This window comes from Phascolarctos cinereus, unplaced genomic scaffold, assembly GCF_003287225.1.
Source record: "Phascolarctos cinereus isolate Bilbo 61053 unplaced genomic scaffold, phaCin_HiC Scaffold_3;HRSCAF=262, whole genome shotgun sequence".
Classification (NCBI taxonomy): Eukaryota; Metazoa; Chordata; class Mammalia; order Diprotodontia; family Phascolarctidae; genus Phascolarctos; species Phascolarctos cinereus.
In genome coordinates, this window is record NW_027555736.1 from 134,945,088 (window position 1) to 134,964,125 (window position 19,038).

The 19,038-nt window shown below is 39.1% G+C and overlaps 1 protein-coding gene across 6 annotated transcripts in view; it reads right to left on the reverse strand.

The window, feature by feature from the left end:
- PCSK6 (proprotein convertase subtilisin/kexin type 6) overlaps nt 1-19,038 on the reverse strand; it is a 248,155-nt gene that overhangs the window by 158,091 nt on the left and 71,026 nt on the right. For all 6 annotated transcript variants that reach the window (XM_020963650.2, XM_020963644.2, XM_078151174.1 and 3 more), the window contains exons 5-6: nt 17,086-17,162; nt 14,136-14,224 (exon numbers count right to left, since the gene is read on the reverse strand). In XM_020963650.2, the coding sequence (XP_020819309.1) occupies nt 14,136-14,224; nt 17,086-17,162 (166 nt within the window). The remainder of the gene's footprint in view (nt 1-14,135; nt 14,225-17,085; nt 17,163-19,038) is intronic.

Here is a 19,038-nt window from a genome sequence, read left to right on the forward strand (position 1 = left end):
GCCCAATAGAGATAAAGTTACTTGCCCAAGATCATAAGTAAGTGGCTATGTCAGGCTTTGAGCCTATGTTCTCTGACCCCAGATCCTACTCTCTTTCTGCTGTATTGCGGGTTTGATGCAACTGAATATCAGCTTCCTCATTCGTAAAATGAGAAGGCTGGATTCCATAAGCACCTTTAGAGCTCTGACATTCACTGCTTTTATGTACACATGTTTATGATGACGTAGTAGAAAGAATGCTAGGCTTGGAATTAGAATGCCTGAGTTTAAGTCTCAACTCTGACACTTTGGGGCTTTTAACAGATCATTTGACCTTACTGAGCCTTGCCTGTAAGACAGAGAGGACTATACCACTAATATCCACCTCAGAGGATTATTGTATGAAAATGACTTTTCAAGTTGTAAGGCACCATACAAATTTGAGTTACTATTGCAATTGACCTATTTCTTCACTAAGTAACATTCTCCAAGGCAGGAACTATACACCTTTTAAATATAAATCAGCCTCTCGTATGGCAGGAATTTTTAAAAAGTTTTTGCACTGATATTAAGAAAAGCACATAGCTACAAATTAGCATCGAATATTGTTTTATAGCTTGAGATCACATTCATTCACTATCCTGGACTTCAAGTATGAGTGAATGAATGGTAAAAAAAAAAAGGATTTATTAAACACTTATAATACACTGGGAATACTAACAGAAAAGGAAGACAGTCCTTGTTCTCAAGTAGCTCACGTTCTAATCGGGGAGACAACACATATAGAAGGTTTGGGTTACAAGTCAAATGGAGAGGTCCCATGGCTCTTGGGGTGTAGTGGCAAAGCAGATGCTCCTGGGTCATCTTCAATGTCACTTCCATTGATAAAATCATATGTCTTTGATATTGAGCCATTTGATGGTGCCAAGTACAGTCATGGCAACCTCCTCTTTTTTTTTTTCCTGAACCTTCGGTAGCTATGGCTCCCACAGAAACAGGTACCAGGCAGCATCTCCATGAAGGCTGCTTCCCGGGATAATGACTGCAAGGGCTGGGCCTGAAAGCAGGACTCAAAATCTGGGAGATCCTGCCACTCCTGGGACTCTTGGGATTACCTGCCCATTGGCAACAGTTAGTGTTGACAAGGGTGATCCCTTCCACACAGTGGTTTCTTTCCTCCTTGATGTCTTGAAGGCCTGGGCTAAAAACAGTACGTACTGTCTCTATCTGGATCTGAGAAGAGGGGGTGGTTCAATACCAAGAGATCCTGAGGGACCAAAACATGAACATAAGGATTAGCTGCACTATTCATGCAAATATGGTCTAGATCAATCTACTGAAAAAATCCCGAAGTAGATGGCAGTGGCAACACCCACTTTATGCCTTGCTGAAATCTGAATTTGACCTTGCCCTCAGTTGGAATCCCTAGTGAAGTGGGTTTTTATCCTTGGCCTCAAGCTAAATTTCCATATTTCACTTGTACCAAAGAATACAAGATAGGAACAGCCAGGAAAGAGTGAAGAACTACCCAGGTAAAAGAACAAAAAAGAAGTGAGACTCTAGAAGAATGAAAATCCAAGTGGAAGCATCTTGGGTTCTCACAAGGCTCCTATTTATTTAGGGAACTCAGAATCCAGAAGGGAGTAGTGAAAAGAAGAAGGCAACAAACCTTTCACTTGCTAGCATTAGCTTCTAAATTGGCATCATAAATAAATTTGCTTAATCTCAGAAACCTTTCAACACATTTTAATCCCCATTACTGCTGAAAATGCACTTGGTAGCTGTTGAGATTAATCTGTAGTTTAAAATCCTCCCTTAAAATACTCAAAAGTCTGAACTGGTTAATGAAAATACTAATGAGACTGAATTCTGCAAATTCAAAATTAGCATAATTAGCCAATTTACCAGCATAGATTAATTTGGCTATTATGTACTTAACATTTTCATGTTTATGAAAAGGGGGGGAAATGATTAAGCTTCCCACACAAAATATTGAGCTAAAACATTTGCTGGAAAGTGGTGGTTGGTATTTACTTTTCCTTCCGAGAAAAATAGTAAACATAAACAGGGAAAAAATGCATGTTCTTAATGGAAGTGTTGTGTAGGGGAGAGGAAATTCTGGAAATAGCCCCTATTTCATCCTCCAGGTGAGTCTCCCAGGCAATGAGACAAAAGGCAGAGTATATACATATGACAAAAACCATTTGGCTTCAAAGTTTCAGCTTAATAAAAAACACCAGCATCTGTATCCTACCTTGAACTCTATCTTATGTTGCCATGCACATTAAAGATAGCAATTTACTCTCTTTTCCCCCTGAGCAGCTTTCTATGAAAAGTCTAAGAAGACCCCTTTGACTTTGCATATTGGGAAATAGACCAGAAAATCAGAATCCTTTCAATAGGTTATGCTTATAGTAACTCCTATTTCTAGAGAGCTTTAAGGCTTACAATGCTACTTCTTAACAATCCTAGGTTAGTGATATAAGTACTATTCTCATTTTACAAATGAGGAGGGTTAAGAGATAGAGGTCAGATAGGTTACAGGATCACAGGATTTAGGGTTAGAAGAGAACTCATTTTATATATGAGAAAACTAATTTTGTAGATGAGGACACAGGCCCAGAAAGGTTGTGTTACTTGTCACCCAAGTAGTAAGTAGCACATTTTGAGAATTCAAAAGTAGATCCTCCAACATTTAGAGTTCCTTCCATTACAACTACTGCTTACTAATGTGAAGAAAGTTAAGGGCAAGATTGTGATACAGAAAAAAGAGCCTTGGCTTTGAGGCAAATAGACCTGGGTTCAAATACTACCTCTAATGCTTAATACCTGTGTATTAAGCGCTTGGGCAAGTTATCTAACCTCCCTCGGTCTCAGTTTCCTTATTTGTAAAATGAGAGAGGAAGGTTGTACTAGACAGCCTCTGAGATCTTTTCTAGTTCTAAATTTATGGTTCTATGAGCCTCCTCTGGAGTAGTTCCTTGTCACGGTGACATGAGCCTCCACTGGCTAAGAAAGGAAGTCGAATGATGAAGCTGGTAACATCCAGTAGGATTTTGACATCCCTTGGCTTTGGAGTAAGTCATTATGAGAAGTGTTAGGAGGGGATCCTCGCAAAATCAGAGAAAGGGAAAACTGGCTTACACAATAATGGATTAGGAAAGGGACTCAGTGAAAGATTGACTTACTAGATTCTTTTCATTATTCTCCTCTGGGTTTGGAGTCATGCTAAATAGACAGGAGTCTTAGGAGAACCCAAACAGGAACCCTGAAGTGATTCTAACTTGATTAGCATTCTTCCAGAGATCTAGATTCAACTTGCTCTTCTGTCTGGAAAGTGTTTTACCTTTGGCAGGCTGCCCCTGCCTTGTACCTTTTGGTACAGGGCAAAAATGGACTTTTAGCCTAGAATCAGCAATGAGGTCATTGCACTAACATCAGCTCCAGCCAACGTGACAGCATCAGTGTGTTTCTGGTTTCCCCATTAACATACCAACTTGCCACATATGTACCAGTTATTTTACACCACTGGCCAAAAGCAAATAAATGAATGACACTGGGCCACTCAAAAGTTTGAGGGGAGAGGAGAGGAAGGGAAAGGGATAACTGGACACATGAACAGCACATTTACCCCAGGAACGTAACTGGCTGATTTCTTCTAGCCCTGCTTTTGCCACCCCTCACTTCCCTGTCCACATACTACCTTCCTACCTAGAGTTGCTTGAACAGAAAACTCCTATTCCTCAGAAAAGCTGTCACCCACAATAGCTCAGATGCCAAATTTAAAAGTGATCTGTGAATGTCCTGCACTGTCACACCCAACATGATGCAAACAAGAAACAGGCTGTGTGCATGAGGGAAAAATGACATCTTTCAGAGAGATATTGGGAGGAGATGGATTAATAAATCCTTAAAGCACTGCAGAAATGGAAGCCATTATTATTTTCATGGGAGACTCCAGGGAGAGACAAACAGAAAAACAGAAGGGATGAGATTAGCAAGGGAAAAGGGGAAAAGGACAGAACAATTAAGAATTCAAAGGAAACGAGGGAATTAAATGGGAGGAAAGAAGAGTCAGAGTAACATTCACCCTGTTCTTTTTTAGGTCTCTGTGTTATTTTCTCTATTGAGGGGTAGAGAATTAGTCTTTAATTTTTACATGGAAGGGGGGAGGGAAGAAAAAGGTCAGTGGATGCAAAAAGGGAATGTGAATTCTGCAGAGAAGGAGGCAAACAGGTTGCCATCAAAGCCTCCTTTGAGTTTAAATGCCCTGGCTAATTTTTTATCAGTCCCTTGTCTCAAAGGGCTCAGACTCAGAGAATGGTATACCTGGAAAGCATCTTGAAAGTCATCTAGTTCAATGTTCCCATTTGATAGATGAGGAAATCAAACCCCAGAAAGGTGAGCTGATTTGCCCAGAGTCACGTAACAGGATAGTGGTAGAGTCTGCCTAATGCTTTTAGCACTAACCTATCATGGCCTTTCAAGTAAAAACAAGAAGGCAAACACTTGGACACCGATTCATTTCTAGGTTCCTGAAAAAGGAAATTGAGGCAGAGATGTCACAGTTTCTAACACAATTTCTGGTTTCATTAACATTTCCACCATCACCAATAATAATAGGATATGAATTTATATGATACTTTTCAGATAGAATGCTTTTGTAGCAACTTTATTTCTCAATGACCTCCATAAGCAGATTGATCTTCCCAGCCTCAACCTTACAAGAGAAGAAAAATGTGAGGTTAGGAGATGTGAAAAACCCAGTCAGAGTCCTAGACCTTTGTCTTATAGTTCTCTCATATTGTGGAACCAATATCACTTAACAAAGTGGATGGGATGTGGAAAGTAGTTTCAGTCATTGAGTACCAAGAATATTTGGTAGCAGTCATTATAAATGATTAAGAATTACAGCTTATTACCAACAAGGCAAACAGGGAGAATCGCTATGAAGAAATCTAAAGTAAATTAGTTATGAATGATGATAATGATCTACCAAATATCCCATTGAGGAAGATAAGCAGGCTTTCATGGAAAAGAAACTCTCATGACTCTAGCCACTCCTCCTGCTGATTCTTCATCCCCCTCCTTCCCCAAGGTTTTATTTTCGGCCTGGGGTGATCTCATCCATTCCCATGGCTTCAATTATCACCTCTCTGCAGATGACTGTCAGACCTGTAACTCCACCCTCAGCTTCTCACTGAAGTCTCAGTCATATATGTGTGTGTGTGTGTGTATTTTTTTTTTGGTGAGACAATTGGGGTTAAGTGACTTGCCCAGAGTCACACAGCTAGTGAGTGTTATGTGTCTAAGGCCAGATTTGAACTCAGGTCCTCCTGACTTCAGGACCGTTGCTCTATTCACTGCGCCCCCTAGCTGCCTGTCAGTCCTATATTTCTAACTGCCTACTGTCTGACTCTACCTGGATGTTCTGCCGACTCTATAAATTAAACATGTCTTAAACTGGATTCATCCTCTCGTTACCTCTAAACCTTCCCCTTCCCTTCATTTCTCTATCTCTATTGTGCCATTGCTATCCTCCCAGCCTCCCAGGCTGGTAACCTTGAAGTCATCTCTGATTCTTTACTCTCCCTCACCCACACATCTAATCAGCTGCCAAATCCTGTTGTTTCTAATTCCAAACTATCCTTGGCATCCAGCCCTTCCTCTCCACTCCCACTGCAAGTGCCCCAGTTCATGCCCTAATCTTCTTCCTACCTAGTCTATTCTCTCTCCAAGACATCCATCACATGGCTACCTAAGTAATCTTTCTAATGTACCACTCCTCCTTTGGAAAAAAAGCCAGAAGGGACTGTTGAACAATCCTGAAAAAAACTGTGGTACACTGGACAGAAACCTGGTCTTAGTGACAGAATGATCTGGGTCCAAGTCCTATATCTGACACATACTGGTTGTATGAACCTGGGAATCATTTAACATCTCAGTGCCCCTAACAACTTTCTAAGACTATAAGCTACAGGATAGCCACAGATATGTATTGGTAGGGTATCCTCATAGGGTAGCTCCCTAAACCAATGAGAGCATAGGTCTGAACCATAAAAAAGATGCCACTATGATTGTCACTCCTTTATTCAAAAACATTCCGTGGCTGCCCATTGCCTACCAAACAAAATCCTGACTCTGCAATTTGAGGTTCTCTACAATTTGGCTCCAACTTATAATAATAACACAAATAACTGATAATTGCTAAATTATATGAGGTGTCCCAAAAGAATTAGTGCAATTTTAAGCTATTAAAACTTAATTGCTTTATTATATGTATACATATATTTGTGTGTGCATGTGTATACACACACACACATTTGTATTAAATGTTATACTAGGTGTCTGAAAAGAATTAGAGCAGTTTTAAGCTATTGGACTCTAACAGCATAAAACTGCACTAATTCTTTTGGGACACTATAGTATTTGTTGATAGAAGTGTGTGTGTGTGTGTGTGTGTGTGTGTGTGTGTGTGTGTGTGCGTGCGTGTGTGATGTCCCTAAAGAATTAGTATAGTTTTAAGCTATTAGAGCTCAATACCTCTTACATACACACACACAGAGAGAATCTATTGAGCTCTAACAGCTTAAAACAGCACTAATTCTTTTGGGACATCCTGTACAGCATTTGTAAAGTACTTTAGGTACACTGTGTTACTCAGTCTTCATAACAATCCCATGGGAGATACTATTGATAAAATTATCCCCATTTTACAGATGAGGACACATTCTGAGAGGAGTGAAGTGACCTTCTCAGGGTTAAGAATGTCACCCTACATCTCTGTCTATTGAAGTCTAAACTCAGTTGACAATTCCTCCATGAGGACTCACCTGACACCATCCATCCCCTTCCCCCTACATGAAACTGGGCTTTCCCCCTTCAAGTTTCTCATAGCCTTTGACTGGATCTCTCCTTTGACTTCCCTCCACTCTTCTGCATCATATTTGTCCTACTACCCACAAATTCATAAACTCCTCAAGAACAGCGTCTGAGCTAATTCTGGCTTTGTATACCCAGTGCCTAACACAGTGGCTTACAGGCGGTATTGCTAATTGTCTGTTAAACTGAAGGCCTTGGAAGGGATATTAAAGATGATGCAAAGTTCAGTGATCACTCCCCAATAACATAACAGCTTAACAGATACCACACGAGTTTGAGGGCTTAAATATAAAACATATAATTTGGGAGACATGTAGACTAAGTTTAGAGGCCTAGACAAAATACAAAGTATATCTCTTTGCCACACGGATCTGGCCTCTTGGGAATAAGGTTTTTAGAATAAAAGCATACTTTTTAAGTTTTCAGTAAAGAATATGTACTACAACGATTTTGTAGTATGAGTGAACAAATGAAAATATATTTATTCAGAGTGTTCTATTTGCCAAGCCCTAGTGATAGAATGCCAGAGCAAGACAATCTCTGTCCTCAAGGAGCTTATATTCTAATGGGGGAGACAGCACATATAGGGGAATGGTGGCCAGTTTTGGTCTGGGAAGACACAGAGATGATAGATGAGCGCAAAATAGGGCAATCCACTGACACGCCCTTTCTAGAACAATGGTAGTAATGTTCTATTGCTTTAACTTTACACTTAAGAAAATATGGTTGATACTTCCTGCAATTTTTATATTTAGATGTTATATTTTTTTCTAGAGGACATATTTTAATTTTAAAATGAAATGCCAGGTAGAAAATATGATTCCATTTAGAAAAACATGTTTTGCAGCTACCCCTTCAGGAACCCATCAATTCTATGAAGAAATACTTGTATAAAAATATATGACATATAGAGTTGGCTCTTCTGATCCTAAGTTCCTCAAAGTCATGGTTAGACATACAACAAGAGCAGAAGACCAGACTAGAGCACAGATCCTGCTTTATTTCAATCCTCTCCATGATCAGTACTGCTAAGTATAATTAAATTGGTCATTTAATTATCTGTATCAGTCATGAGGAGAGTCAAAAAGAGCACACGGGTGGCTCTCATGTTGTGTGGCATCTTGCTTCTTGCACACAGATACAGCCCCATGTTTCAGAGAACTTGATTTAATTCTATTCCTGTGAATAATCTGAAAGGTGTGGTCTTCAGGGACACCAGAATAACAATACTTTTTAAAAGCCTACATAGAACATGTTTCTTGCTAGGGCCATTTTTTATGAAATGATTTTTGTTGGCTTAGATTTTATATCTCAGGATGAAGAAAGATAGAGGACAACCAGAAGTACTGGATAATACAAGGCCAACTAAAGGGAGAAGGAGACAGACTATTCATTTGGCTCAACTTCAGTGAGAAAGGAAATATTTGAGTACAAGCATGTTACAGAAAAGGCTTGCTTTGTTCTTTTGTATGTTCAGGTCAGATTGGTTAAGTTAATAGAAATGTGTATTTGTGGATACATAGGTACAGCTACTAGGTGGTACAGGGAATTGAGTACTGGGCTTGGAGTCAGGTAGACTTAAATTCAACTCTGGCCTCAAACGCTTACCAACTGTGTGACCATGGGCAAGTCACTTAACCTCTGTTTGCCTTGGTTTCCTCATCTATAAAATGGGGATAATAATAGCACCTACCTCCCAGGGCTATTGTGAGGATCAAATGAGATAATAATTGTAAAACACTTAGCACAGTGCCTGCCACATAGTAAGCGCTATATAAATGTTAGTTATTATATTTATATATACCCACATATATATACATATATATACATAGACATACTTATCTATATATACACATGCATACATATATTTATATTCATGTTTAAACACATATTTGTATATATGTATATTCACATAAATATATACATACATATATACACATACATTAAGCTCAGATTTTATTCTAATGGAATTTTTTTTCAACCAACCAAAATCCACATTCCCTCCCCCCCATTTCTCTCATCCTCATCGCCCCACAACTCACAATTGTAAAAAACAACAACAACAACAAAAAACCAAACATGTAGTCAAGCAAAACAAATTCCTACATAGCAATGTCTAAAAAATATAAATGTCTCAATCATGTGCAGCCACACCCTAGTAAACTTTCCCTGTAGATGGCTGAAGGTAACTGACAAACTTCAAGTCCATTGGTGAGTTAGGGGGATGTCTACCTCAAGCATGTGAAGTCCTTCCCTGGAGGAACGGGTGGATGAAGACAATTTGTTGCAATGGCCATGGAGGCAGCTGGAGCAGAGTGCTTAGAGCTCAGACACCAAGGTTATCCACTCCAACCTGGGCCATCTTATCATTTATCCTGCCACTGGACTTCACTGATTCAGAAAGAGAGAGTGTGGCTAATGACTTTGTGTAACTCTGCTTCACTCAAGTCCAATTCACTCACAAGTCAAGACATTACCTGTGATGTCATTGGTCCTCTTACAGCAACAACATTACCGCTCTTCCCATACTCTACAATATCTGGCTTTTTCTCTGTTCCTCATAGATAGCACTCCATCTCCTGTTTCCATCCCTTTGCATTGGTCATCCACCATTCATGAAATGTACTTTCTCTTGACCTCAGCCTCATAGAACCCTTTGAAAAGGCAGCTCAGGCATCATCTTCTATATGAAGCCCTTCCTGATTTCCCTATCTGCTAGTGCCATCCTTCCCAAATGGCTTTGTATTAACTACTTTGTATTTATTTGCATTTATTCTCTTTATATTTATTCTATAAATACCCACATATATACTTATCTTCTCTGTTAAACTATAAGCTCCTAAAGCATAGGGATTTTTTTTTCATTCATCTAATTTGTATCCCCAGTGACTAAGGATTAAGCATCTAAAAGGTGCTTAATTAATGCTGGTTGATTGATTGAGCCCATCTCCCACCAAACACACACATTGTCTCCTTCAGCCCTGCTCATTTCTGTCCCTCTTAATACTTCTCTCCCACCCACCTCTAACGCCCAGCCAGAGATGGCAGACAATGAGTCCTTTGCATATTTCTCAGCTCTTTATACTGGGCTTTACACACCAAATACTTAATGACTTACTTTGAAGATGCCCTTTCCCACCCCAACTATTCTAGTTTTATAGGCTTGACAGATCTTAGACTTTATCTTAATCTGACCCTTTAATTTTTCATTTGGGGCAACTAAGACCCAGAGAGTTTAAATGATTCACTCAAGGATAATAAACGGTAGAGTTTGCATTCAATCTCAGGTCCATGATTTTCAAAATTCAGTGTTCTTTACACTGCACCACACTGCTTCCTATTCTTGAGAGGGTGTTCAAATATACAGGATTGGGAATACCTAGGCATTATCCTTTGATATTTGTCAGCACAGACTCAAATGTGTTTCACTTACATAAAAAGTGGCAAAACTTTTTTTTTTAATTTCCCCAGTGGAAAAGTCCAGCAGGGGTAATGCAAAAATCATGATAGCTAGTTAGCCAGGTAGACCAGCCCTCTACATTGTCAGCCTAACACCAGGGAAATGAATGGTGGCAAAGACACTATGTTGATGTCTTCCAAATGTACTACGTTAGCTCTCTTAGCTCATCTCATCCCGACTTTACTGCAAGGCTCAGCTCACATCCTGCTTTCTGTAGGAGGCTTTTCCTGATTCTCCTCAGCTGTTACGTCTTCCCCACAAAATCACCTGGTATCCATTGTGTCTCATATACATGTTGTCACCCCCAATAGACTAGAAGTTCTTTGAAGGCTTAGATTATTTTTCTTTCTTCTCTGTATCCCCAGTGCCCGGAACCTTTCTGTTTGTTGTTTAGTCGATCAGTCGTGTCCAATTCTTCATGACCCCATTTGGAGTTTTCTTGGCAGAGAAACTGAAGTGGTTTGCCAATTCCTTCTCCAGCTCATTTTATAGATGAGGAAACTGAGGCAAACAGGGGTAAGTGACTTGCCCAGGGTCATAACAGCTGGTAAGTGGCTTAGGCCAGATTTGAACTCAGGCCCTCCTGACTCCGAGGCTGGCACACTATCCACTATGCTATCTAGCAGACCTACAGCCTAGCATCTAGTAGGCATTTAAATACTTGTTGATTGAGAAATTGTTTTTTCCCCCACAGGAATTTTTTAAAATTACTCATAAAATAAAATATAGAGGTTTTAAAATAGAGAATATAAGATAGAGGTTGTACACTCTCCCAATTCATCCTATAATAACTGTCCCTTATAGATTATTCTGTCATCTGTGTTCTTTTCTCAATATTACACTTTCCACTAAAAATCACCAGAGACAAAAAAAACTAGCCCATGGATGACAAAGGTTAGCTCAGTAAAAGCTTCAAGTTTCTGCTTTTAAAGCAGAAAAACTTCAACAAAGCAAGAGATTCCAGAGAATCTGTTTTCACTCCTCTTTTCTTTACATGCGAGCCACCCTGAGAAAGCTGCCAAATTCAAAAGAATTGAAAAGGGAGAGGAGAGGTAAAAAGGAAGATGCAGTAGAGCAGAACTGCCACCTTCCCCACTGATTATGTTCTGAAGTTCATCTATCAAAGGGAGAGTGAACACATACCCAAACAAAAGAATGACTGGAAAGACTTAATAGGACGCTGGCTATCTAGTTGCCTGATACTTACTGACTTTTGCAATAAATTTATTCAATAAATACTTATTGAGTGCCAACTACCTACATAAAATATTTTTTGCATCCTTTCATCTGCTAGCAGAGTGCGATGCATGTAGTAGGTGCTCAATAAATACGTGACAAATGAAGTACAAAATGATAGGCACCATAAAAGATAGGAAGAAACTCCATACAGTGTTTCATGCCCTTTCAAAGCATGGAGAAGCAAGACATGCATATATGAAAAAATAAACAAGAGATGACATGAAAGGCAATATATAACCAGCCATCCCAAATGAGAGGTACAAATGCTAAGTAAGGATCTTTTCCCCTTCCTAACTCTCAATACTAGTGTGGTAAGAGTGTACCATGATGGTCAGGGTAAACTTTATGGAGGCTATGGAACCTGAGCTGGTCTTTGAATGCTACTAGGATTAGCATGAGAAAATGGGGTGGGGGAAGGGTAGAAGACAGAGAAAGGGAACAGAAATACTGATGGAAGGGCTTAGAGAATAATGAGTAGCCCAGTCTGGCTAAACCAGCGGGTTCTTGCACAGAGCATAATAGATAAAGCTAGATTGGTAGGTTGGGACTAGATAATGGTGAACTTTCCTTGCTAGGCTAAGGAACTGGCACTTTCTCCTAGAGGCGATGTAGATCCAGGCATGGGGGGAGGTTGAGTAGGGAGTGGCAGGTGTCTGGCAAAGAAGTTAATTCAGCAAGATCAGTCTGGTAGCAGCATGTAATGTAGCCTGGGTAAGAAAATACCAGCTGACGTGTATATAACACTGAAGTTTTCAAAGTACTTATCTGTGTGTGTGTGTGTGTGTGTGTGTGTGTGTGTGTGTGTAACCTTATGTGATCCTCATGGCAACCCTGTAAGGTAAATGCAAATCATCCTCATTTTACATATAGGAAACTGACGCAGACAGAGGTTAAGTGACGTGCCCAGAATTACACAGACAGGCAGTATTTGAACCCAGGTCTTCCTGACTCCAAGTCAGGAACCCTAATTCTATCCATTATGATAGGAAAATCTGTGATCTCATAGATTCATGAGTTCCCTCCAATAATGCAGATCATACACAATCCATTGATGCCTGCTCATTCCATGATTTTATTCGTGTCGTCCTGTAATTTCACCACAAGGGATCTACTCAATGTGATGAAGGCCATCCTCCCATTTCTTCTGACATTTAAGGCACCAGTAGGGCACTCTGGTTGTCTACTTGTCATCCATAATTCTTGCCACGTGACTAGTCCATCTTCTTTTCCTATTACATACTTCCTTGATGATGTCCCTTTTTCTTTAGAGTTCTTCACTGGTTATATGTTGCAGCCTGTTCATATCCAACATGTGCCTCTCTATCGCCTGTATGAATATGAATATCTGTATGATATTCATTTTTGCTTATTCTGAGGTCATTATATTTTATGTCTTCCTACCATATAGCAAAACTAGTAGAATGTTACTATTTTTTTTGTTTTTTTTCCACATACATAGTTGAACAAAAAAGAGGATTGTACATGAAACTGTGAATCTGTTTTATATATGGCTTAGCATATTGTATATATCTTTTCAAATATATGATAAATTCAACATATAACTCTCAAAGTTGTCTTGCTTATCTGAGATGCTGCCTCTTTTGCTATCTTCTATGCAATTTTTTAAAAGATGCTTCAATGTCTGTCTGTCTGCCTCTCCCTCTCTCTCTCTCCCTTTTTCCATTTTTCCTAGTAGAACGTTAGTATTAAAAAGATGGGCCCTGGCTTTTGTGGGAAGCTTGGGGTCAGTAAAGGAACTTTGCAATTTCCCAAAACTATCCAACCTGTTCTTATCCTCCTATGCAACTCTGGACCCAACTTAAAGTCCATTTGTATGGACTGTACTAGATATACACAATAATGGACAAACACCATAGGACAACACCACAAATGCATGTTGAATAGACAATAGAAATAGACTAAACTACTTTGAGTGATTACAGATCTCTCCCAGTAGATGCTGCAGTGTTTTGGGGCTCAATGCAATTAGTGTAACATCATCTATAAATAGGAGCATCTAGAGGACCTAACCATCTCTAAGGAAAATCTTTTCTACCTGAACTATAGGCAGGATCTCTTCCATCACATCTTTAGGAAGCAAAAAACTACCCTTTTTTATGCCTTGTCTGATGTTTAATGGTGGGGGAGGCGGGCGGTATTGAATAGGATTATTTCTATCGTCATATCTTCCAATGTATATTGAATGATTTTGATGTATGACCAGGAGACAGCCTGTTGCAAAAGAGTCTGTAAGGCTGTCTTTTGTTGTGCTGAATGACGTGCCTTTTTAAAAAAAATCAACATGTGGTAAATATGAGGGGATGTTACAGTTTCTACATTTTTCAGTCAGTCAGTAAGTGTGTCAACAAGCATTTATTAAGCACCTATGATGTGCAGGGCAAAAATGATAAAGATGATTACACACTAATAACCTCCTAGAGGATGCTCTCAATTCACATATAGATAACTCTTGTAACGACTTTAATATAAATAGCCTGAGATGACTGAGGAAATGTAATGGATTAATTTGTCAAGCCAGCCCAGTGAAAGAGAAGCTACTCAAGCCTTCACTTACCTCCTATCTTTGCGTTGTATGCAATGCCCACTATGCAATAGGAATTATTTGCCGAAGCAGCAACTTCACCAGCACAGCGAGTACCATGCCTAGAACAGACGGGGGTAGGAGGGGAAATAAGACATCAGAACTGTGCAGAAAGTTTCAAAGATTTCACAGCACCACCCCAAATTAAGTGCAGCAAGACACATATTTGTAAGCATAGGACTATTATTTACGATTCATATTTTTCTTGCTCTTTGCCACCAACACTTTTGCTAATAGTCTCATGTAGTTATCCCATTATTCTCCCCAATATTTATCCCCAATCATAGCCTGTCTTCCCTTCCCATATGATGCCACAGCAATGCTGTGGTGCTCATTTCTATGGCCATTTAAACAGAAGCTGAGAACAAATGCTCTTGATTTAACACTCAACAGCAGCCAGGCGACTACAAAGAAATTACTAGCAAAATGAATTGCCTTTCACAGGAATGACCCCATTTTAAAATGTGCTGCTTCCTGTCAATCCCTCTAGTGGAAAACAAAAATATGGGGAGCTTTAAAAATGAAAACTATAAGGAGAATCCACAGAGAATTTGTATCATTAGCTAAATTAAAGGCCTCCCTTAAAAACAGTTATGACTCAGCCCTTTCAAAGAGATTACCCTTATTTTTCAGTGACTTGTTCAATCTACTGCTATTAACAGAATTCCCCTAGTTCAGGGGTGGGGAACCTGCAGCCTCGAGGACACAAGTGTACACTTGAGGACTTAGAGGGCCACATGTGGCCTTAAGGCCCAGGTTCCCCATGACTGGATGAGTCCACTTTTTCGACAGCAAGATTCAAAGCTGCTCTTCAGGAATCAAAACTTCACAACGGGATTACTCTACATTTTGTGAGGAAAGGAGAGTCCTTCATTTTAAGCAACTTAGGATGTAGGGTATGAACAGAACCTTTGAAGTAGGGTTTTATGACTGGCTGATAGAGCGACCTTAGCAAATTTTGTTTCATTTATCATTATCAGGGTCCAGCATTTTTGTACATAGCTCTGAGGGGATAAGTGAAGCAGTTTGCCTCAGATCACACAGTCAGTTTATGTCAGATACAGGACTTGAACCCATTTTCCTGATTCTGAGGCCAGCTCTCCATTCATTACGATCACTACTGCCTCCCTGCCGCTACTTGTCATTAATTACACTCTCATCCAGATTCTGGATACACCTGTATTCTACTCTTCTTCCTCCCACTCCCAAATTCCTACTCCAAGCTCTCTCTTTTCATGTATAGAAACTACTAGGGGCTCAGGACTGTGCTCATCAGATAGCTACACTGTCTAGAGCTTCATAATTGTTACCAATTATTAGAACCATTCTATAGGAATCAGCCTTTGGACCCAGGGTACACTCGTTTTCAAGGCTCAAGTCACAAGGGGAGCATGTCAGCCTCCACCTAGTTTCAGTACCTTCATTCTCCTTGTTCACTAACCCTCCAAGGATCTGCACTTTTTGAAAAGCCTGAAACACACCCTCAAATTGCTCAGAGATCCACACCTTAACAACCTCCACAAACACACGCACTGACTCATACCCCCCTCAGCTCGCTCATTCTGGTGTTAACTAGTTAACCACTTTCTCTCTTATGCAATGACTCATTTCAAGTCTAGCAATAACATTCCAACAATACTCTATTCTCCACAAACTATGTATTTCACTTTCAACGTACTCTGTCACAAATACCCAGGAACCAACTACCAGTAATGCCTACTCCACCAATCACCAGCACCAGGAAAAAGCCCTGATGTTTTCAAATAGTTCAGAGGTAATTCCTTTCCATGGGCAGCTGACAGTCCTCTTCAGCTCAGAACATAGTAGTTACCAACTACTTCAAAGTCTAGCAGTCAGGGAGCAGCTAGGCTTACGAATAATATTAAATATATATAGAATAGGTTTTAACGGAACAGGGCACAGCAATTAGAATACATAAAGACTTTTTCTATCTATTAGTGACCAGTGTTGGTGACTAATACCCATTGATACCTGGAAATGACCAGTTTCAGGTCAGCAATAGAGTAGAATGGCTAGTACACTGGACTTGAATTCAAGTAGACCTAGATTCTGATGCTGCCTTAGATACTTACCGTACAAGCTTGGGCAAGGCATTCTGACTTGGCTCTTCATCTGTAAAATGGGACTAATCATACCTACTGCCCTTGCTTCACAGGATTGTTGTGAAAGCCAAACAAAATAATGTATAAAACAGTTTGCATGCCTTAAAGTATTCCATTAATGTCAGGTGTTATTATCAGCAGAAGTTTTAAACATATCTGTATGTTTATATGTGTTCCCATATGATACCCTTTATATAGTAATAAAATAGAAGAATGTAATAATGGCTAGTAATTACATGGCATTTTAGGATTTATAAGGTACTTTACATTCATCTCTCTATCTCATTTGAGTTTCACAACAGCCCTGTGAAATCAGTGCTATTATTAATACATTTGATATATGGGGAAGCTTAGGTTGAGAAAGGGTAAGGGATATACCTGGTGTCCCATACTTAGCTAAGGCAAGATTCAAACCCATACCAGGGAGGCAGTGTGGAATAATGGAAAGAATACTGGATTTGAATAAGGGGACCTAGGTTCAAATCTTACCTTGGCCATTTGCTACTTGTATGACTTTAGGCAATTAACTTAAATTTAGTTTCCTCTTCTGTAAATGAAAGGCTGGACTAGATGACCTCTAAAGTATATTCCAGTTCTAAATCTATGATGCTGACCTTCAAGCTAAGTACTCTTTCTACTATACTACCTTGTCTCTTATCAGCTTGTAGACTTTAAGGTTTCCAAAGGAACCTAAAACCACATCCAAAAGTAGGGAAGCATTTGAATTTCATTCATTTTATTAGGTTTCTTTGTGTATAATATTACTTTTAGGTGTCTGAGAAAGAGAAGAAAAGACATACTTATTTTCATTGCTGGCATCATAGCGTGGAGAAGGATCATAGTCATTTCCATTGACATCATAACTGGCATAGGCATCCTAAAATTAATGTGTCTCAGTAAGTGAAAGAATACAAATTACACAACACACAGCAGCCCTATCTACATTTGCAAGCGTGGGTTTTTTTTTTCTTTTTCTGAAACAGAAATAAATGCATGATGGTTGCTGAAAACATCTACCAAAAGTACCTGATCTACAGGGTACAGCAATCATATCATTTAATTTCTCCACTTCAATCAGATAATTTAGGTATAGATTAAATTTTAGGTACAGATTAATTTAGGTAGAGATTAAAATCTAAACTTGAATTTATAGTCCAAGTACAATCTACATAACTTTAATAAGTCAGAATTCTCAGTTACAACAGCCCTGCATATAACGTGCTTTGCAATATTGTGTTTTTTATGGTCTCCAGTTATTATTATTATTATCTAAATTATTTTACCTTATTCTTTTCATATTTTTAATGAAGTCCAAAAAAAATAGTCCCGGGACAAGTTGCAGTACTTACATAAATTCTTTTATATATAATGTCCTGAGATCTATTGCACAAATGAATGAGTACTGGGATATGAGAATCTACAGAGATTTTCTGAAAGCATCCTTGGGATAGTTCCAGCACCAGATAGGACAGTAGGGATGGCATTATCTTGTCCTGCTCCTACATGGTTTTAATTGGTGATTATCTCATTCTCATCTTTTATGACAGGATTCAGATAGAAACTGAGCTGAGACAAGTTCCTATCCTGCTATTATTCCTTTATAATTAATGTTCTGTGGATGACTACTCAGGTGGTTGCTTTTTACAGGTAAATAAAAATGTGATGATGTGTGTGTAGTCTTTGTAGCCTCACTAAAATATCCTTTGGTTAAGCTGTGGGAGCAGAAAGGACAACACTGATATTATAATGATAATATCCCACAACCTAATTCCTTTTTATATAATATAACATATTATATAACATAATAGGATGGGATAATGAATAGAGTGCTGGCCTCAGAGCCAGGAGAATCTGGATTTAAGTCTCACCTCTGACACATACTGACTGTGTGACCCTGGGCAAGTCACTTAAATTTTCAGTGCCATACAGCAATTCTCTAAGACCATAAATTGCAAAGGATGTGCCAACCTGGGAGGAATTTCGTCAGGTGGAAGTTGCTTATGCTAATGAAGTCAGTGGCAAAGTCCCTATCTTATAATAAAATGTAGTAATACTACATGCTATTTACACATTTTTATATAATAATGTCAAGTCAAATCAACAATTATTAAGTGCTTACTATGTGCTAGGAATTGTGCTAAGTCTTCCTCAGCAGCCCCAAGAGCCAGAATGAGTGAAGGCCCAGGAAGAGTCCCCTTGCTCTCTCCACAAGGACAGAAAAATGTAACAGAAAATACAGGGTGTCCCAAAAGTCTTTGTTCAGTTTTAAGCTTTAATAGCTTAAAGATGTACCAAGACTTTTTGAATATCCTGCATATAATAATCATAATCATAATCATAATATCACTCCCACTGACCTATCTGCTACCAGAGTTGTATCAAGGATGTTGTCAATGAGCCTACAGAGAATGTATTCATCTTAATTCTTTTATTCTATTTCCAAAAGCAGGTATCTTAATAAAAATAATAATTATCATCATCATCTCCAGAATGTTCTCAAAGGCCAATGCTCAAACATAAAACTTGCTCTTGAGCCTTAGAATGAAAGGATCTCCTTACTCTGGTCAAGCGACTCTCTGAAGGTATCAGAGTAGCCAAGCTGTTGCCTGTGCTAGCAGTTAGAAAAAATTTATGTGTGTACATATATAAAATAGGTATGTATATTATATGGTATATATTTAATACTGGTAATCAGCTTTTATCCACTGGCTTTCTGGCTTCATCCCTGTTTGACCATTGCCCATGTCCCAAAC